Source organism: Bufo bufo, chromosome 2 (genome assembly GCF_905171765.1).
Source record: "Bufo bufo chromosome 2, aBufBuf1.1, whole genome shotgun sequence".
In the NCBI taxonomy this organism is placed as follows: Eukaryota; Metazoa; Chordata; class Amphibia; order Anura; family Bufonidae; genus Bufo; species Bufo bufo.
In genome coordinates, this window is record NC_053390.1 from 479,971,597 (window position 1) to 479,994,372 (window position 22,776).

At 48.1% G+C, this 22,776-nt stretch overlaps 1 protein-coding gene across 1 annotated transcript in view; it reads right to left on the bottom strand.

Moving 5' to 3' along the window:
* The window catches only part of LONP1 (lon peptidase 1, mitochondrial), a 327,100-nt gene that overhangs the window by 272,824 nt on the left and 31,500 nt on the right, over positions 1-22,776 (bottom strand). The window contains exons 5-7 of the mRNA XM_040417757.1: positions 18,345-18,406; positions 18,133-18,262; positions 12,589-12,672 (exon numbers count right to left, since the gene is read on the bottom strand). Coding sequence (XP_040273691.1) covers positions 12,589-12,672; positions 18,133-18,262; positions 18,345-18,406 — 276 coding nt within the window. The remainder of the gene's footprint in view (positions 1-12,588; positions 12,673-18,132; positions 18,263-18,344; positions 18,407-22,776) is intronic.

The window sequence follows — 22,776 nt, forward strand, 5'->3', positions numbered from 1 at the left end:
AGCGAGAAAGATTTTACTGATAAGTTATACAAAAATCTCCTTTTCTCGCCCATATTCATTGGGGGACACAGGAAACCGTGGGACGTTCAAGAGCAGTCCACGGGGAGGGAAAAACCACAAACCCATGGAAGCAAGCGTCCCTGCTGGTAGCTAAGAAACTGCCGCCTGCAAGACTTAAGCAGCAGCCGCCGATGCATAAGAAAGTACCTGGAAAAATTTTGTGAATGTGCGTAAGGAGGACCGGTAGCCGCATTACACAACTGCGCAGTCGAGGCGCGATGTCTCAGAGCCCAAGAAGCGTCCACTGCTCAGTGGAGCAAGCCGTGATACTTAAGGGTGAAACCCTGCTCCGGGAGCGGTATGCGTCAGCACTTGCAGACTGAATCCAACGTGCAATCACCCTCTGGAGGCAGTCAACTCCTAGAGAGGACCCTCCGGAGAGAAATGGCGGTCCGTACGCCGAGAGGGACTGGAGGCTGCTAACAAGGAGAAGAACTCTGACAACGTCCAATAATGTAACTTCCTTCCGCAGGGTGCGAAGGAAAGGGACAGGGAAGGAAGGACAATTACTTCATTGATATGGACGACAGAGACCACCTTCGGGAAAAGCAGAAATGGCCGAAGAAGCGCCGTATCCCTGTTAAGAACCCGGAAGGGGATCTTGCAAGAGAGCACCCCCAACTAAGACACCCACCTGATGCATGTGATAGTCACAAGAAAAAACTACCTTCCAGGACAGGAGGCGGAGTAAGAACTGCCGCAAGGGCTCAAGTGGAGAAGACTGGAAGGCTGAGAGAACTACGTACAGATCCCAAGGCTGTAAGGACGGTACAGAGGAACCGTAAGAGCCGCTCCCTGAAGAAAGGTTCCCATGGGCACCAGGGGACCCAGAGTATGCTGGAAGCTGCCCCAGGACCGAAGCGCCAACACCTGACCCATCAAGGAACTAAGGGCTAAACCAAGGTCCAACCCTGAATATAGAAGGATAGGACCGTGGGGGAACCACAACAGACCCTGGGCGATGCAGGCTTCCTGGCTTGAATCATCGTGCGGGAGACATCCGCTGAAAAGCCTCTCCACGTCAGAATGGAGGTTTCAATAGCCACGCCGACATCGAAATGCTGATGTCAGACCGGACCCCGTGAAAGAAGGTCATCTGAGTGGCCGTGATGTCTCCCGGAAGGAGAGCGAGGTCAGCATACAACACGCTACGGGTCAACTACAGGGAGTGCAGAATTATTAGGCAAGTTGTATTTTTGAGGATTAATTTTATTATTGAACAACAACCATGTTCTCAATGAACCCAAAAAACTCATTAATATCAAAGCTGAATATTTTTGGAAGTAGTTTTTAGTTTGTGTTTAGTTTTAGCTATTTTAGGGGGATATCTGTGTGTGCAGGTGACTATTACTGTGCATAATTATTAGGCAACTTAACAAAAAACAAATATATACCCATTTCAATTATTTATTTTTACCAGTGAAACCAATATAACATCTCAACATTCACAAATATACATTTCTGACATTCAAAAACAAAACAAAAACAAATCAGTGACCAATATAGCCACCTTTCTTTGCAAGGACACTCAAAAGCCTGCCATCCATGGATTCTGTTAGTGTTTTGATCTGTTCACCATCAACATTGCGTGCAGCAGCAACCACAGCCTCCCAGACACTGTTCAGAGAGGTGTACTGTTTTCCCTCCTTGTAAATCTCACATTTGATGATGGACCACAGGTTCTCAATGGGGTTCAGATCAGGTGAACAAGGAGGCCATGTCATTAGATTTTCTTCTTTTATACCCTTTCTTGCCAGCCACGCTGTGGAGTACTTGGACGCGTGTGATGGAGCATTGTCCTGCATGAAAATCATGTTTTTCTTGAAGGATGCAGACTTCTTCCTGTACCACTGCTTGAAGAAGGTGTCTTCCAGAAACTGGCAGTAGGACTGGGAGTTGAGCTTGACTCCATCCTCAACCCGAAAAGGCCCCACAAGCTCATCTTTGATGATACCAGCCCAAACCAGTACTCCACCCCCACCTTGCTGGCGTCTGAGTCGGACTGGAGCTCTCTGCCCTTTACCAATCCAGCCACGGGCCCATCCATCTGGCCCATCAAGACTCACTCTCATTTCATCAGTCCATAAAACCTTAGAAAAATCAGTCTTGAAATATTTCTTGGCCCAGTCTTGACGTTTCAGCTTGTGTGTCTTGTTCAGTGGTGGTCGTCTTTCAGCCTTTCTTACCTTGGCCATGTCTCTGAGTATTGCACACCTTGTGCTTTTGGGCACTCCAGTGATGTTGCAGCTCTGAAATATGGCCAAACTGGTGGCAAGTGGCATCTTGGCAGCTGCACGCTTGACTTTTCTCAGTTCATGGGCAGTTATTTTGCGCCTTGGTTTTTCCACACGCTTCTTGCGACCCTGTTGATATTTTTGAATGAAACGCTTGATTGTTCGATGATCACGCTTCAGAAGCTTTGCAATTTTAAGAGTGCTGCATCCCTCTGCAAGATATCTCACTATTTTTGACTTTTCTGAGCCTGTCAAGTCCTTCTTTTGACCCATTTTGCCAAAGGAAAGGAAGTTGCCTAATAATTATGCACACCTAATATAGGGTGTTGATGTCATTAGACCACACCCCTTCTCATTACAGAGATGCACATCACCTAATATGCTTAATTGATAGTAGGCTTTCGAGCCTATACAGCTTGGAGTAAGACAACATGCATAAAGAGGATGATGTGGTCAAAATACTCATTTGCCTAATAATTCTGCACTCCCTGTAGGAGCGACTAGGATTTGTCGGAATGTCCTCCATCTGGATCCTCCGTAGAACCCTGGGAAGGAGGAGAAGAAACACGTAAGGAGGGAGAACTCCCACCAAGGAGAATCAGGGGGTCCCGTCACACACTTCCAGAACTCTGGCTCTGGAGAGAAAGGTGGGAAGCTTTTGTGTAGATACCGTTAGCACACCCGAACCAATGGAAGAGTCCCTGTAGAAGGAGGAATTTGGAGGGCGCCACAGCCCACCAGTCTGGACCGGATCGAGCCTGGAAAGGAAATCCACCAAACTAATACTCTGTGCAAATGCAGATGAGGGAAGGTAGCAACGTAGGAACTACCAAGGCATGCAGGACGGCTATGAACCCCGAGCCAGAGGGGGGAAAAACGGGAGAAGAATAGGCTAGGTGTAAGCCCATTCCCAGTCTGAGACCGGCACTATACAGAAGTAGCCAAGGACTAAGTGGCTGTGCAAAAACACTGCCTGAGGAGGAAGCCAAGCAAGGGGAGTCACACCGTATTGCTAGCCCCATACCCCAGCAGAGGAGGCCCCGTAGAGGCCACCGAATTCAGTGTTAAAAGAGTCCACCACCTGACGAAAGAGCTGTGCAGTAAGAACCAAGCATGTAATGGTAAGCAACACCGCTCCCACAGTAGTAACCAGCGCTTGCCCAGTCAGCACAAAACTGAGGGGGGAGGCCTGAGACTATCCGTAGAAACCACGTACCATACTGCCCCAGTGAAGTAGAGCTAACCTCAAAACTCTACCTGGAAGGGCGCTGAACAGGCGCAACTGCCCAGCTAGCTCCAGGGAGGACCCCTACCTGAGGGGGGGGGGGGGGGGGGGGGGATGTCCCACTGGAGTGACCACGAACTCTAGCATTAACGAAAAGCTGCACCTGTGGAGTAGAACAAGCTGTAGGAGCTAAACCTGAGTACCAGCATAACCACTTTCCCAGAGAAGGGGGAGTGGAGGATAGAGAATACAGAGTCAGTGAAACACTCGACTCACTGGAACATACTCACCAGATATGTGCAATGGAGTACGCATTATGTATTGATGCGGACAATATCATGACAGACTGGAACAACGTAGGCCCATGGAGATGGGTTACTCTAGGACACAAGTGATGCTAGGAACCCCCTGAGAAGACAGAGGATGTTATAACCATGCACGAAACCAGCACCAAAAGGAAGGAACAGCCACCGCGTCCACTGGTGGCACCCATAGTCAGCACTAGGGTAAGAGTGCCGGGCACCTGTAAGTACCGACTGTTGCCACGCCCCCTAGGAAAAAAGCGAAGGCACCTAGAGCAGTGGTGCCGCAGAATTGCAGCATCCGAAGATGTTTAGGTATTCCCCGCTAGTGGAGCACTAGCAGAAGGGGGAAATGCGACCGGAAGCACGGTGATGTGCAACACTCAGTCTATGGAAGGATAGTGCGACAGTCGGAACCGTATGTAATGGTAGTGCAATAAGCTACCTAAGGAAGGTGGAAGCGTGCCGCAAGTACTAAGAGAATACTTCAGCTATCAAGGGGGCGAATGCCCACGGCGAAAAACTAGTGCACATGGAGAGTCCTGTACCCTGTGGGAGTGCAATTGTTGCACCTAAGTAAAGGGGTAATGCATACAGCACACAATGTACCATTGATAATGTCATCGCGCCATGAATGGATATGCATAGCAGGTCCCGAAACTCATTGCATTGTACCGAGTCCACCTATGGCAGGGGATAATGTATAAGGCAGGTAATTATCCCGAAGTAGTGCAATTACTCCACCTAAGGAAGTGTTAATGCATAACAAGTACTACAGGCCACCTTAGACGCAATCCTAAGAGATTGCATCGGACTCATGTCAGGGTCTGAATCAGTGATTCCCCCCCCCCCCCCCCCCCTCCCTCCGGACAGACCCTCCCCAGTGAGGGAGGCCGTGTCTGAGCGTGACACAGGGAGGAAGGGTGGGATTGCGAGGAAAAAGATGCACTGCGTTCCGCTCGCGCATAGGTGTACTCCTCAGAATCTCGCCCCTGGCAGGAGTGGACTGCACAGGTGGGGACTTATCAACCAAACTACCCAGGGGGTGCGTTGGGAACTTGAAGAGGTCCGTCTATCGGATTGCGCAGGCGGTGCAGTATCAACCGAGCGACTACAGATGCTGAAGCATAGGTGGAGAATTATCCCCCAAACGACCCGGGAGGGTGGATTGGGAATGTCAGAGGGCCTTAACTGAATGGCGCCGGCGAAGAATCATCAACCAAACGACCCCAGAGGGTTGACTGGGAGTTCCAGTGGACCCCTACTCTATTGCGCAGGTGGGGAATTATCAACCAAACGACCCGGAGGGTGGGGGCGGAGCCTAGCGGCGCATGGAGTAGGACGCACGTCGCATCAGCTCCGGCAAAAATCCTGTCTTTTCTACTCACAGCGGTGGCGATTTGTGCTGAGATTATCTGGCGGTACGGGGGACATACTCAGGCAGCGGTCCGGTGCAGAATTCTAACAACATGCCTGCAAAAAGCCGAGCCGCCAGGAGAAATAGAGCCGCTTCCAAGATGGCGCTGAGGAGGAGGACTGGCCTGACCTGCGCTTTGCTCACAAGTCTCATCAATCCCCCAGCCATATTTGGGGAGAAGGAGATGACGCCCTGGCACCAGTGGAGGAGGGCTCAGGGGAGCAAGATGGCCCCTGTGCTGATGTTCAGCAATCCCTCGGTCAGCAAGAGGGGGGGGGGGGGGGGCGAGTACTAGCCTGTGCAGCACTGAAAAGGGTCTGCCAGTGATCACTGCCCCTGAGCCTACCTTGAAAGACGTGATGGCAGCTATTGCCAATTGTAATGTCACCCTCCAGTCTATGAATATTAACATTGGAAGCCTAAAAGCTGATATATCCATTATCCGCCATGACTTGCATAAGGTGGCTAAACGCACCTCAGAAGTAGAGAGGAGGGTCTCGGATTTGGAAGATGGTGCTGTTACCCTACACAGAGAGAGCCGGGCTGCGTCAAGACATAGCGGCGCTTTATGCAAAAACTGACGACCTTGAAAACCGCTCTTGCCGCAACAATATTCGGCTGGTGGGAATACCTGAGAAATCTGAAGGTCCAGAGGCTACTGAATTTATGGAAAAATGGCTGGCGGAAGAATTCTGTGGTAGAGGACTCTCTGCACTTTATGCGGTTGAACAAGCACATCAGGTCCCCACTAGGCCCTTGCCACCAGGGCGTCCGCCACGCCCAATACTTGCTAAAATCCTGCACTATCGCGACAGGGACACTATACTGAGGGCGGCGAGGTCTCACCCTGATTTAAAGATCAATGGGGTTCAGGTGTCTCTGTTCCCAGATTATTCGTCGGATGTACAGAAGAAGAGGGCTCGCTTTGTGGAGATTAAACGGAGGCTGAGAGACTTGCAAGTTCAGTATTCCATGATGTTCCCGGCCAGGCTCAGGGTGGTGGCGTTTGGAACAGCTGTGTTCTTTGAGGATTCGGATGCTGCGGTCAAGTGGTTGGATCAAAATGAACGTCGCCTCAGGATCCCTTCAACTGACACCTGAGACTGATGGACATTCCTGTTACTGTATGGAGCTTTGATGACCCCTGGACTGTCCACCCACCGTTGTGGACATTTCACTTTAGCCGGTTGCTGGAGACGCTTTGTGGGTAGAGCATACGCCCTCGGTTGCTCCACACTTTTTCAATGTGCCTGCGTATGGTATCTTGCTGGATGCTGTGCTGCTTCAGGCGCTGTTGGGCGAGGTTCACAATGTTGGCCCCAGGTTCACTAACAAAGCTAGTTATACTGCCTATGTTTATTGTGTGGGTTGGGATAGTTGGGTGGGGGGAAGGGGTCAGTGGGGGTTAATACTATCAAATGTGCTTTTGATGACAGTTCTAAGATGTTGAAACGTACAGTCCTTATACGCCTTGATTGGGGAAATGGTGAAGAGATGGGAGAATGTGCTCTGGTGATTAACATTGTTTTATCTTGCAGCTGCTGGGAGGTGGAGGTGTGTGGTGCCCAATTGTACTTTTCTTTATGTATGCATTCTTATGGGACCAGTTACAAGAATACTTAGTTGGAATGTGAGGGGAATGGCGGATGCTACGAAGAGACACGGTCTGTTCCGTTACCTATCCAGATATCAGCCAGCAATAATATGCTTGCAAGAAACACATATGACCAAACAATCTATACATGTTCTGCAAAAGCCGTGGTTGGGTTATTCGGTGCATTCCGTCTTCTCCTCGCATTCCAGGGGGGTTAGTATCCTGGTTCATAAGAATATTATATTTGAATGCCTTAGGGTATGTGTGGATGAAGAGGGAAGGTATATAGGAGTGCATTGTGTGGTCCAAGGGTTGAGAATGGTGTTGGCGACAATCTATATACCCCCACCATTTTCCTCGGTGTCTTTAAGGAAGCTTATGGAGTTTATGGCAGAATTTTCTGAACTTCCAATGCTAATAGTGGGAGATTTTAATAATGTACTTGACAGCTCGCTTGATAGATGCCAGATCACACCTAGCGGTTCTAATACGGGTGAAACCCCGTTTGCAAGAATACTGAGGGAAGTAGGTCTGATTGATGTATGGAGAGAGACCCACCCCCTAGACAGGAAGTACTCGTGTTGCTCCTCGACTTATGGCTCCCTGTCACGCATATATCTGGGTTTGGTGAATGCTCACATGTTTCCGCTTGTACAGAACTCAAAGTATCTTGCCAGGACCTTATCAGACCACTCCATATTTAGTATCGCCCTTGACATTTCTGAAACAGCCAGGCCGGGGGTTAGATACTGGCGCTTAAACGCTTTTTGGCTAACACTGATGGGTGACCCGTCCGATATGCTTCAATCCCTTTAGATAATATTTTCATATAAATGAGGGGACTGCGTCTCCGATAGTTGTTTGGGAGGCGATGAAGGCCTTCCTCAGGGGCTCCCTTATCAAAACAGTCAGTCGGATTAAATCTAAATCTAGAGAGCTTGATATACAGAAACATGATAATATGAAGCTAGCGGAGGAAGCTTTTGTGTTGAATCCATCTAGCCTAACAAGCAATGCCTTGAAGACTAGACAGGAGGAGCTGGGATGTCACCTCTTGGAGGTAGCAGAGAGGAAACAATTGTTCTACAAGCAGCAGTTTTTTACTGAAGGGGAGAGTGTAGGTCATATGCTCTCGGTTATTGCGAAAGCTCAGCAAGGGTCACAATGTATTTCTGGCCTGATAGATGCTGGTGGCGTCTTGAGGCGAGATACTGAGAACATTTTAAATATACTGAACGGTTTTTATTCCTCTCTGTATACTTCTAAGGTGACATGTTCGGATGAGGAGATTGACACCTTTTTGAATACATTGCATCTCCCTAAGCTTTCTAGAGAAGACAGTATGCGGATAGAGTAGCAGATTGAATTAGAAGAATTGAGGGCGGCACTAGCTGCTATGGCTAACGACAAGGAGCCAGGTTTAGATGGTATATAAGACCTTTGCGGAAGTGTTGCTCCCGGAACTTCTGAAGGTATTCAATTGTTCCAGAGGAAGGGGGGGGGGGGTGCTGCCTCCGTCTATGCAGGAGGCGCTAATAGTCGTCATTCCTAAGCCGGACAAGGATCACTCTCTCCCTGACTCATATAGACCGATCTCTTTGCTCTCCACTGATGTTAAATTGCTTGCGAAGGTATTGGCCACACGTCTGTCTAAAGTGATTTGGTCTATCATACACTCTGACCAGACTGGCTTCATGCCTCAGAAATCTACGTCAATATTAGAAGGGTGATTGCTAGTATTCAACTGCCAGCTGAAAATGTTGGAGCTAGAGCTATCCTTTCTTTAGACGCGGCCAAGGCCTTTGACAGCATTGAGTGGCGATTCCTGTGGAGAGTTATGGCGTATATGGGATTTGGAGATGAGTACATATCCTGGGTCCGGGTGTTATACTCTAGTCCTAAAGCATGTGTCAGGGCGAATGGTGGGGTGTCCCCTAAGTTCTGTTTGGGCCGGGGCACTAGACAGGGTTGTCCGCTGTCGCCTCTGTTATTTGCAGTTGCAATTGAGCCGTTAGCTGCAGCAATTCGTAGGTCATTGGACATTCGTGGGTTCCAGTATGGAACAGTTAACAATAAAGTGGCGATGTATGCGGACAATACTTTGCTTTTCCTAGGGGACACTGGTCCATCTCTGGAAGCGGCTATGAAAATCATTGACCGCTTCGGTGCCTTGTCGGGCCTAACCTTTAAGTACTTAGGTATTCATGTTTCCCCTAGAATCCGGGACTTTGAGCGCCTTAACTTTGACCCGCTGTCGTTTAGACGTCTGAATAGAAATGTTTAGCAATGTACTTTTGTAATTTTCAGGTTAGTGTGGGGTGGGAGGGGGAGGGTGGGGGGTTGGGTTAAAATTTGAGCACTACATACGGTCTGGTATCCTGATTGTTATCTGCCTTATGGAAAATATGCTCTGTCATCTTTGATTGTGATATGTAAAACAGTGTATCCACAGTGTAAATGTTCAATAAAAAAGATCCGATTCAAAAAAAAAAACGACCCGGAGGGTGGATTGGGAATCCAGAGGTTCTCCTCTGTATTGCGGAGGTGAGAATCATCAACGGCCCCAGAGGACGGATTGGAATCCTTCAGAGGTCCGTCATTAATTGCGCAGGTGGAATCATCAACCAAACGGGAGTTGCAGAGGAGGAGAATTATCAACCAAACGGTTCGGAGGGCGGATTGGGAACTATGAGAGGTGCTCCTTATCCGGGATAGGACACGGGCCCAGTGTGGTACTGCACAGACAGGGCGGTCTTGCGGTAATGAGATGACAGCCTCAAGCACAAGAGGCAGGAAAGGGTTAAATTCCTCCACGAGGAACATTGCACTGGGAGTGCCACGCCCCCTTAGAACTCAACCCTTCCTGGCTGGCATCTGGGGAAGGATAAAGGTCATCTTCATGACCAGGGGCAGAGCTAGCAGGTCTCTGGGGGAGGAGTAAGAAGGGCGCGCCGGAGAGCACCCACCCATCCAGGGGGACGAAGTGCGGCCCTTCAGCAAGCCGGCTATCCAAGGCCCCTGCGCAAAGCCGAATAGTGCATCAGCCGGAGCGCAGAGGGACCAAGCACCGCGATATGAGCCCGCCCTGGCTGTTGCCATGCCCCCTCAACGGACGGAGGCTGCACCCCGCGGGCCGGGCCAAAAAGTATGGCGGCCGAAACACCATGCGGTGCACGGCCAAGTTGTTCCTGATGCTGTTAACCCCTTCCGGAGCGGCGCCCTCGGCGTCCGCTCCGGAACGTTGGTCAGGGCGGCAAGTCCATAGTTTGATTAGTGGTTCGCTCCGCATCCACTGCATTTTGAGCACAGCACTGTCTGGCCATGCGGTGCACGGCCGAGTTGTTCCTTCTGCCGTTTTAACCACTTCCGGAGCGGCGCGCTCGGCGTCCGCTCCGGATCTTCGGTCATGCAGTAAGTGCCGTCCCTGCGATCTCCGCCAGCAAGTGCACCATCTGCACAACAAGGTCTGGCCGCCATAGATAAAACGCCTGTCCGGCGGTTAGTCTCTGGAGGAGTACTGACATTAACCCCCTATGTGCCGCCCCCTGCTAGGGAAAAAGCGCCAGGCTGCCCGGGGGGGGTCAACTCGGAGGGGAATGGCTACAGGGTGCTGGGAATATCAGAGGTCCTTTAGTGAATGGCAGTCCTGTGCCTTGTTAACCCCTGCATTACTGCCACCAGGGAGGGGGCGACCCAGGAGGGACATACTCACTTAAGTCCCGTGTACTCCCCTCTCTTCATCCCCTTTACGTCCCTGTCGCCATCTTCAACCCTCCTCTGGTCCAGCAGGGTCACCCCTTCAGCCACTGGCACCGTAGTGGCAGGAAGCTGGAATTAAGGGACTTCGACAGGTGACCCCCTTGGCTGGCGGGATTCAGGGGAGAGAGGCTGCCCTGTTCCACCTTGTCTTCTGTGGGGGAGGCAGTAGTGCGGGTGACCGGCACTGGCGCAACTCGACCCCGGGAGAACAGGGAGCCGAGGCGTCCACTGTTTTCCATCTGAAAAAGGAAAAAAATAAAAAAATAAAAATCTTCAGGAGATTCCCTGAAGCTCTCTCCAGGCTGGAGGGGGTATAGCTGCCAGGGGAAGAGCTAACAGTTTTTACTAGTGTCAACGCCTCCTAGAGGACATCGCTATACCCACGGTTTCCTGTGTCCCCCAATGAATATGGGCGAGAAAATGGCAAATTGGCCAATTTGACCCTTTTTTCCGTTAAGCCATTCGCCGTATAGGAAAAATATTTGTATGTTCTAATTCTAATAGTACAGGCGTTTTTTTCGGTCGCAACGATACCCATGAGGTTTACATTTTTTGTTATGTATTTAATTTATTAATTATACGGAAAGGGGGGCTATTTCAACTTTTTTGTTATGATTTTGAAGCTTATATTTGAGCATACAAAATCCAATTTTTATTTTTAAATTCTGAATAAGATTTCTGGTGGCCAAAATAAGATTTGCAGCTTTAATACCCTGAGAGCCTCTTCAGCAAGGCTTGAGTGTATTAAAATCAATTACCGGCATCCTCACTGGCCGCAGAGGATATCGTTAAGAAGCCCAAGTTTTTCACCCTATACATCAAGTGAGATCATGGCATCTAAAGGCTTTAATTACCGTGATTGGTGTTAATGCCAGTCTCATTATATAGCCGCGGGTCTCTGCTGAACACATGTGAGCGGGCGCCATATTTGCCAATAGCTCCAGCGCCATACATGTACGCCATTTCGCTGGTAGCGAAAGCTTTAAGATCATATCTGGAGTCTAAATCAGGATTCTTGACAATATACAATGCAATGGACTCTCAGTAGATAAAGGCAAGTGAGCTATGGAAGTTTTATAACTACAGCTAATCATTATACGGACCCAGGGCCGGCTCCAGGTTTACATGGGCTCTTTAATGATACAGTCTGGGTGGGGCTCTTTATACTACTACTTCAATCCACCCAGGATAATGGGTGCCAGTCATGCTTTAATCCCTTTCCCCATGACAAACATGTGACAGGTACATAGTAGGTGTATGAAGCACCCACCAGGTAACTCAATAGCAGGATGCAAGTGTCTATTATGGACCCCAGGCCTGCCATGTTAGAACTCTTAATTCCACCCAGCCATCGAAGCCAGCTTTTTTTGAAGGCTCATAAGCAGTCCGATCTCAGTGGTAGGCAGCAAGTTTAATTTGGTTTTCTTTACAAGACAACACCAGTACATGGTACATTACAGGAACTAATTATGGTATAATTTTATAATTATAATGATCGAATTACCGAAAAACAGAAATACATCTGTAATCTAACTAAACATTCTTACAGCAGCACTGCTCCAAATCATTAATGCTTTGTAAAAAGTAGCACATATCACAATGCCTAAGGAAGATTGGATAGCATGCTGTCTACTGAACTGCACATGCCCAGCGCCTGCATACCACTTAAGTCCAGCCATGTAAAATGCCATCCACAGGCAGAGATTCTATGGAAAGAGAAAGGTAAGGTCACAAAGGAACAAAACACCGGCATACGCGGTCAAGATAAAAAAAAAAAAAAAAAAAAAAAAGAAGTTTGTACATAAGAACCTATATTGCAGGACTGGCCAACCTGCGGCTCTCCAAATGTTGTAAAACTAATATTCCCACCAGTCCTGCTGTAGGCCGATAGCTCTAAGCAGTCTAGGCATGCTGGGAGTTGTAGTTTTGCAACAGTTGGAGAGTCTCGGGTTGGCCATCAGTGCTATATTGAATAATGAGGTTATCTCCAGCATTACCTCTCGACCCAAACGCTGTTGTAACTTGCTGAGTTCATATTCTTTCTTTAATAGCGACAGTGATTTGTAGAGACGCTTTGGAATCTGTAAAATTGTTTATAAAAAAAAAACAAATCTTATTTATCCACATTTCTGTTGACTTTTCAGAATAAGCTCTTGAGCGGATTAACACCGTATTTGACTATTATATACCTTAGGTCTCAGAAGCAGTAGCAGCATAGTGGACTTAACACAGCAGTACTGAATAGTTTAGATCCAGCAGTGAAATGACAGTTCGGACTCATGCACACAACCATGTGCCACCCGTGCCATGCATTGGGGACTGTAAATTGCAGTCCCCAATGCACGTGCACCATTCTTGTATCCGACATTAACAGATGTAGACCCATTCAACTTGAATGGTTCCGCCATCCATCTGCACAGCAGTACAGAAGCCTGGAGGCACTCTGTAGTGCTTCTGTGGTATTCCACTCTATCTTCCCGATTGCGAACCCATTCAAGCACGTTCATGTGCATGAGCCCTTAAGCTGGGGCTACACAGCAAGTTTGATTGGTATGACTCACTGTGCAGCACTGCCTGAATCGCAAATGATGCAAGATAATGGGGTTTCATTGCAGTAAGTTGCTACAAACCAATTACTGCATAAAAATCCAACACTGGAGCATGGTCTGTTTATCTCTCCCCCTCCCCTTTCCATAAGCTTATATAGGCTGCAGATGTAATCTGATCCTTCAGTGAGCCGATAACTTGTCTTCACTGAAGATGGAGATGAATAAACAGTTAAGAGTATATTAGACTTTCTGCCCAATGATTACTACGAACGCTCGTTAGCACAGTAATACTGCCGCCGATTGCACAATGCTCGTTCTTTGGGCAATCCTGATCTCTCAGTATGCTGAAAGATCAGGATTTGCCGGCGGCAGATCATACCAATTACAACCTGCATCAGCAAACCACTGTAGAGCATGGAGATGAGCAATGGCATAGCAATCGCTCCTCCCCATATTGCTGAGGAGATTGATGCATGTAATAGCGGAAATCTCTGCAGCAAGCGAGCAGGCGATTGCTGGGAGGGAATTTTTCATTCCCGACAATCGTCTGCATGATCGGGGTGTCTAATACACCTTTTAGTGAAGCAAGGGAGGGGGGGGGGGGGGGGGGGCAGAAGAGGAGTCTGATTAGAAGAAAAAGAAGCATTTCTCTTTTACATGTTTCACTTGTACAATTCATCTACAGAAAACAACTTAAGTTGTGATCGTGATCCTTCGTTCTGGACCTGCAGGAGCGCACAGCATTATACTGACTTATAATGCTATGTGCCTCTGTATGACCTTATTGCTACAGGATCATAGGAACATAAAGCTGTCACTACGATTATGTATTAGTAAGGTCAAGCAAAGGCACATAGCATTATAAAATCAGTATAATGCTGTGCGCTCCTCCAAGTCCAGAACAGAGGATCACGATCACAGCCCTAACCCTTTAAAGGGAATTAAAGGGGTTTTCTCATGTCAGACAATGGGGGCATATCGCTAGGATATGCCCCTATTGTCTTATAGGCGCAGGTCCCACCGCTGGGACCCGCACCTATATCGAGAACGGAGCCCCGAAAGTGAAGGAGAGCACACTGCGCAAGCGCCAGTCACCATGAAAATGCAATGTAATCTGCAGGCAGCATGTTATAGAGCAGGAGGAGCTAAACAAATTGATAAATAGTTTTGTGGGAAAAAATTCTGTATAACATGTATTTTTGATACATATAAATTCCTACTCATTCTGGGCGGTGAAGTCAAGGAGGTCCTATCAGTGACTGACAGACTTCCTATATGACTGTGTATACATAGATAGCTGTCAATCACTGATAGGACCTACACCTTAACTTCAAAGTCCAGAATGTGCAGGAATTTAAATGTATAAATTACAAGTTATACTAAATCTTTTCCCATAGAACTGTATATCAATCTGCTCAGCTTCCCCTGCTCTAAAACACGTTGCCTGCAGCTCAGACACCTTGTTCAATGTGATGGGTTCCTATAAAGACTATCCAGTCACCACTTCTGACATGTCTGTTTTAGTAAATAATTGTATTACACATGAAATGACAATGATAGAACATCTGATCTTGCGAGTATGTTTAGCATTTCTTCATCTATTCTTGTTAAGAGTATATGGATAAAGGTACAGATGGGATTTACAATTTGGGGGGTGTCCCTGCACAGCCTGGCATTATCCAATCAGTGCTACCAGTGACAACCCCAAATTGTACCATCCATCAGTACCTTTATCCATATATGTCTAGCAATAATAAGAGAACAACAACATAAAGAATCATAAGAAAGGATTCTTCAGAATTGTTACTGCATGGGGAATGTAAGCAGCTGCTAAAACAAACATGTCAGGAGAGATGAAAGGTCCTCTCTAAATATTCCATAGTGACATCGGTGTGTGATCACACTTGACTCACGTCCATCCTGTCTCTATTAAACTAGCGATGTGCTAATGTTAGCTGAATTTAACTAGCCTATTCATACTTTTATCTATGCCCCCGTTACTCCAGAAATATAAGGGCCAGGCAGGGTTTGTCTCCTACTGCCGGCCCTGTCTGCCGTGTAAATAAAAACTGCCGAATACTGAACGGCGCAAGATTTCCCCGCGCACAGGGGCGGCAGTTGGAGGTGAACACTGCCTGGCCCTGTCAATCAAGTGCAGTGGGGCACGTCCAGAGGTGGGAGAACGGAGCCTCTACAACGCCCCCCCCCCCCCCCCCCCCTGCTCCTAGAGACTAATTAGCATATTATAAAAGTTATATTTCTGGAGTAACGGGGGCATAGATACAAGTATGAATAGGCTAGTTAAGTTCAGCTTCGCTAGTTTAACCTCCTGCCATCTCGCTAACGGCGAAAGGCGTGATTGCGGCGGCTCTCCCAGGTCCCACTAACGCCGATCGGCATCATCTCGCTTGAGCCGAGATTTCCTGTGAACGCGCGCACACACAGCAGCTCGCGTTCACAGGATCGGAAGGTAAACTAGTTAATCTACAGCCTGCCAGCAGCGATCATTCGCTGGCAGGCTGTAGATGCAATTTTTTTAACCCCTGAAAAGGTATGTTAGACGCTGTTTTGTTAACAGCGTCTGATATACCTGCTACCTGGTCCTCTGGTGGTCCCTTTTGCTTGGATCGACCACCAGAGGACACAGGCAGCTTTGTAAGTAGCACCAATCACCACACTACACTACACTACACCCCCCCCCCCCCGTCACTTATTAACCCCTTATTAACCCCTGATCACCCCCCTGTAAGGCTCCATTCAGACGTCCGTATGTGTTTTGCGGATTTATACTGCCCTGGCATTTTAGGGGACCTAAAGCGTGAGAAGTAATTTGGAATCCAAATGCGTAAAAAATGCCCTGCGAAATCCTAAAGGTGCTCGTTAGAATTTGGGCCCCTTTGCGCACCTAGGCTGCAAAAAAAGTGTCACACATGTGGTATCGCCGTACTCAGGAGAAGTTGGGCAATGTGTTTTAGGGTGTCTTTTTACATATACCCATGCTGGGAGAAAGAAATCTCTCTCTCTAAAATGACAACTTTGTATAAAAAAAAAAAAATATATGGGAAAAGTTGACTTAAACAGAGATATTACTCTCACCCAGCATGGGTATATGTAAAAATACACCCCAAAACACATTGCCAAACTTCTACCGAGTACGGCGATACCACATGTGTGACACTTTTTTGAAGCCTAGGTGCGTAAAGGGGCCAAAGTCCAACGAGTACCTTTAGGCTTTACAGGGTTGCTCACAATTTAGCCCTGCCCAAAATGCCAGAACAGTAAGCACACCCCAATTCGGAAAGTAGACACCCCCAAGGTATTCACTGAGGGGCATAGAGAGTCTGTGGGAGATTTTTTATTTTTTTTACCTCAGAAAGTGTAATTTTCCACTAACTTGTGAAAAAAAATGAAATCATATGAACTCACCATGCTCCTCCGCGAATACTTTAGGGTGTCTTCTTTCTAAAATGGGGTCATTTGGGGGGTATTTATACTATCCTGGCATTCTAGCACCCCAAGAAACATGACAGGTGCTCAGAAAGTCAGAGCTGCTTCAAAATGCGGAAATTCCCATTTTAGTACCATAGTTTGTGAACGCTATAACTTTGCGCAAACCAATAAATATACTTATTGGATTTTTTTTTTTATCAAAGACATGTAGCACAAGAAATTCTGACACAAACTTGTATATAAATGTAATTATATTTGAACAATTTAACCAGAGAAAGTTAAAAATACTTTTTTTGAGAGATTTGGGCCCTTCTTTGATTAATATCGGAAAAACGAAAAATGTCAGCAGCAATCAAATATCACCAAAAGAAAGCTGTATTTGTAAGAAAAGGAGGTAAAACTCATTTGGGTGCCAAGTTGCATGAACGAGCAATAAACCGTTAAAGTTGTGAAGTGCCGATTTGTAAAAAAGGGACTGGTCACTAGGGGGGTATAAACCTGTGGTCCTTAAGTGGTTAATAGGGTTAATTCTGGTGACATAAACCCTTTAAAATATAACTGTATTTATCCCATACGTTGAACACCGTAATGGGGCAAAAAAATAAATCTAAATGGGTGATTTTCAGCATTTCGCCTCCCCAAAATACGCTCCGAAATACTATTAATAAAAACTACAGATCGCCCACAAAAGAGGGATGATTAGATTTTATTATATTTAAAAAATAATAATTTATAACTTTTTTAGCTCCCCTAGGACTCCTGAACGTGCACGCATCAGAAGTCAGAACTGCCATTCCCACACACTAATGACATTTAAAAAGGACCTTTCACTAGTTTAAAAACTAAAAACTAACTATATCAGTGGGCAGAGCGGCGCCCAGGGGTCCCCCTGCACTTACTAGTATGTCTGGGCGCCGCTCCGTTCGCCCGGTATAGGCTCCGGTGTCTGCAGCTCCCTCTGTTGTACTGGGCAGAGTTTTTGTATTAGGGTTGTCCCTTGCTGCAGCGCTGGCCAATCGTAGCGCACAGCTCATAGCCTGGGAGTCCCTGGGGACCCCTGGGCGCCGCTCTGCCCACTGATATAGTTAGTTTTTAAACTAGTGAAAGGTCCTCTTTAATATATTAGTGTGCATGGGGAATTTAGTATATTTCAATGCAGTGCTGCCACCTGCAGCCCTACATGGGAATATACCTGTGATAGGCTTGGTAACTTTGCACAGGCTGTGGCCAAGCACCACTAAGAAACACCTTCCCTGATTTCTGAGATGGAAAGCCACTTCAGATGCTGTGGTCACATTTGCCCTATGGAGCCCGCTCAACTTTAAAGAGATGTCATCTGCCATACATGTAAGACAGATGTCATCAATGGGTTAATAAAGAAGTGAGGCAATATTTGGAAGCATCCTGTTGCACTTTCTATGGATTATATAGACATGAGTTTTGTAGCCAACTACAATGCATTAAGGTAAACTACTGGCTGTGAGTGGTTCAATTGGTTTAGTTAACTCCTCAGACTAAAAGAAACATTGCAGCAACACTTACATTAGTTTCTTCTAAGACATCCTGGAGTTCTTGGGAATCCGCACCTGTCAGAGCAGCACCCATATCACTCAAATAAATTGGATTGTCTACCACTCTTTGTCCAGCCTGCATCATCTGCATTACAGACTCTCTTAAAACACAGAAGAAATACAAGTTAAATTAAATAAGTCACAAGTTTTATTTACCTCCTTTACAAGTGAAATCCCACATACCGGTACAGAGGATTCAGAGCAATAATGTCCCGAATGGTCTTCACAATTTCAGCAGTGAGAGCCTAAAGTAGTAAAAAAAAAAAAAAAAAAAAAAAGGCAGGAAAAAGGAGATTTTTGTATAACTTACCAGTAAAATCTCTCTGGCTCTTCATTGGGGGACACAGGAACCGTGGGTATAGCTATGCCCTCTAGGAGGCGTTGACACTAGTAAAAGCTGTTAGCTCCTCCCCTGGAAGCAATAGCCCCTCCAGCCTGGAGAGAGAGCTTCAGTTAGTGTACAAGCAGTAGGAGAAGCAAGCCAACCAAAGAAAAACACGTGGAACACCAACCATGTCAAAGGACCCAACGGTGTCCCAGCAACAGCCACAACTGTGGTCGAACAAAAATACTGGGTGGGTGCTGTGTCCCCCAATAAAGAGCGAGAAAGAGATTTTACTGGTAAGTTATACAAAAATCTCCTTTTCTCGCCCATATTCATTGGGGGACACAGGAACCGTGGGACGTCCAAAAGCAGTCCACAGGGAGGGAAAAACCACAGACCCACGGAAGCAAGCGTCCCTGCAGGCATCTAAGAACTGTCGCCTGCAAGACCACGCGGCCCAAGGCAGTGACCGTCGATGCATAAGCATGCACCTGGTAAATTTTTGTGAACGTGTGTAAGGAGGACCAGTAGCCGCCTTACACAACTGTGCAGCCGAAGCGCGATTCCTCCGAGCCCAAGAAAGCTCCCACCGCTCTGGCGGAGTGAGCCGTGACACCTAAGGGCGGAACCCTGCCCTGGGCGCAGTATGCCTCAGCACTTGCAGACCGAATCCAACGTGCAATTGCCACCTTGGAGGCCGCCAATCCCTAGCGAGGACCCTCCAAAGACAAAAAGAGTTTTCGTACACCGGAAGGAACTGGAGGCTGCCAATAATGATCAGAGCTCTGACAACGTCCAATAATGTAACTCCCTTCTGTAGGGTGTGAAGGAGAGGGACAGTGAAGGAAGGACAATTTCTTCATTGATATGGAAGTCAGAGACCACCTTCGGGAGAAAAAGTAATGGGCCGGAGAGCCGCCTTATCCTTGTGAAGAACCAGGAAGAATTTTCTGCAAGAGAGCGCCCCCAACTCGGACACCCAACTGATGGATGTGATAGCCACAAGAAAAACTACCTTCTAGGACAGGAGCCGGAGAGAGATCTCCCGCAAGGGCTCAAAGGGCGAAGACTGGAACGCTGATAGAACTATATTCAGATCCCAAGGCGGAAAAGGACGGTACGGAGAAACCGTATGTGCCACTCCCAGAAGGAAGGATGCCATGGGCACCAGAGGACGCTGGAAAGCTGCCCCAGGACAGAAGCGCCAACACCTGACCCATCAAGGAACTAAGGGCTAAACCAAGGTCCAACCCTGATTGTAGAAGGATTGGACTGTGGGGAGAGAAAAAACAGAGTGAGGGGATGTCCCGGCTTTGACAGAAGCCCAGGAAGGACCTCCAGGTCCTATAATAGATCCTGGGCGATGCAGGCTTCCTGGCCTGAATCATAGTGCGGATAATGTCCGCCAAAAACCCTCTCCACGTCAGAATGGCGGTTTCAATAGCCACGCCGTCAGCTAAATGTCGATGTAAAACCGGACCCAGTGAAAGAAAGTCTCTGAGTGGCAGGGACCAAGGGACATCTCCTAGAAGGAGAACAAGGTCGGCGTACCACGCACGACGGGGCAAATCCGGAGCGACTAGGATTTTTCGGGAATGCCCTCCATCTTGCTCTTCCGTAGAACCATGGGTAGGAGGGGAAGGGGAAAAACATGTATGGAGGGAGAACTCCCGCCAAGGAGATATCAGGGCGTCCACGCCACATGCTTCCGGAACTCTTGCTCGGGAGAGAAAGGTGGGAAGCTTTCGTGTAGATACCGTAGCACACCCGTACCAATGGAGGAGTCCCTGTAGAAGGAGGGATGTGGAGGGTGCCACAGCCCACCAGTCGGGACCGGAGCGTGCCTGGAAATAGAAGGCCACCAACGAATACCCCGTGCAAATGCAGATGAGGGAAGGTAGTAACGTAGGAACTACCAAGGCATGCGAGGTGGCTATGAACCATGAGCCAGAGGAGGAAAAAGACAGGAGAAGAATAGGCTAGGTCTAAGCCCATTCCCCGTCTGAGACCAGCGCAATACAGAAGTAGCCAAGGAATAAGTGGCTGTGCAAAAAACTTTGCCTGAGGAGGAAGCCAGGCAAGGGGAGTCACACTGTATTGCTAGCCCTATATCCCTGCAGAGGAGGGGGCCAACAGCAGAGGCCACCAAATTCAATGCTAGAAGAGTCCACCACCTGACGGAAGAGCTGTGCAGCAAGAGCCCAAGTATGTAGTGGTAACGCAATACCGCTCCCACAGTAGTAGCCAGCGCAAAACTGAGGGGGAGGCCTGACTATCCGTAGAAGCCACGTACCATACTGCCCCCAGTTAAGTAGAGTTAACCTTAAAGACTCTACCTGGAAGGGCGCTGAACAGGAGCAACTGCCCAGCCAGTGTCAGGGTAGGACCCCTACCTGAGGGGGATCTCCCACTGCAGCGACCACGAACTCGAGCATTAGCGAAAAGCTGCACCTGTGGAGGAGAACACGCTGTAGCAGCTAAACCAGAGTGCCCGCATAACCATATTTCCAGAGAAGGAGAAGTGGTGGCTAGAGAATAGGGAGTCAGTGAAACACTCGACTCGCTGGTACGTACTCACCATATATGTGCAATAGTGTACCGTGACCGACTGTAACAGTGGAGGCCCATGGAGATGGGGGGTCTCTAGAACACATAAGTGTTGCTAGGTAACCCCCTGAGAAGACAGAGGATATTATAATCATGCCCAAAACCAGCACCAAAAGAAATAAGGATACAATGTGGAATAGCCACCGTGTCCACTGGCGGCACCCATATACCACTAGATGAAGAGTACCGGGCACCCGCGGGTACCGACAGTTGCCATGCCCCACTTGCAAAATAAGATAAGGCATCTAAAGCCGTGGTGTAGTTGAATTGCGGCATCCCAAGATACTTAGTTATTCCCCCGCTAGTGGATCACTTGTGGAAGGGGGTAATGCAAAAGGAAGCACGGTGATGTGCAACACTCCGCCTATGGAAGGATAGCACGACGGTCAGGACTGTATCCAATGGTGGTGCAATTACCCTACCCATGGAAGGTGGAATGCATACGGCAAGTACTTAAGCCAGTGGTAGGGAAAATACTCCACCTATGAAGGGGGGTTAATGCCCACGGCGAGAACTAGTGCATATGGCGAGTCCTGTACCCCGTGGGAGTGCAATTATTGCAGCCAAGTAAGGGGGCAATGCATACAGCACACATTGTAACCAGTGATAATGTCATCGCGCCACCTATGGAAGGGGCTAATGCATACGGCAGGTACGGAACCCAGTGGAGATGCAATTCCGCCACCTACAGAAGGGGGAAATTATACGTCCAGCACTAAAAACAGCGTTACTATACTTAGTCCATCTATGTCAGGGGGCAATGTATAAGGCAAGTACTGTATCCCGAAGTAGTGCAAGTACTCCGCCTATGGAAGGGGGTAATGCATACGACAAGTACTGCTGGCCACTGTAGACGCAATCTTGGGAGATTGCTTTGGATTCATGTTAAGGTCTGAATCAGCGATTCTACCCCCTTCCCCCCTCAGGCAGACCCTCTCCTGTGAGGGAGGGTGTGGGTGCAGAGATATTAGAGGAGAAAGATGTGCTGTGGTCCGCATGCGCGTAGGTCTACCCCTCAGAATCTCGCCCCTGGCAGTTGCGGACTGCGCAGGTGGAGACTTATCAACCAAAATACCCAGGGGGTGGAATGGGAACTTCTAGAGGTCCGTCCACCGGATTGCTCAGGCGGTGCATTAGCAAACGAATCCGGAGGGTGGATTGCCCAGGTGGAGAATTATCAACCAAACGACCCAGGAGGGTGGATTAGGAATACCAGAGGTTCTCCAATGTATTGCAGAGGTGGAGAATTATCAAACGGCCCCGGAGGACGGATTGGAATCCTTCAGAGGTCCTTCACTGGATTGAGCAGGTGGAAATTATCAACCAAACGACCCAGAGGGTGGATTGAGAATACTTCAGCTGTCCTCCATGGGATTTGCAAAGGTGGAGAATTATCAACCAAATGGCCCCGAAGGGCGGATTGGGAACTATGAGAGGTCCTCCTTATCAGAGATAGGACACGGGCCCAGTGTGGTACCACACAGACAGGGTGGTCCTGCGTTAGTGAGGGCTGAGGAAGGGGACCTGAATGGCGCACCTCATTTTTTAATTTTATTTTAATAAAACTAAGATGCCGGCCTCAGGTGCACAAGAGGCAGGAAGGGGTTAAATTCCTCCACATTACTAACCTTGCACTAGGAGCAGATCCCCAGATTTGCCGGCCTAAAGAGGTGGCTGGGCAGT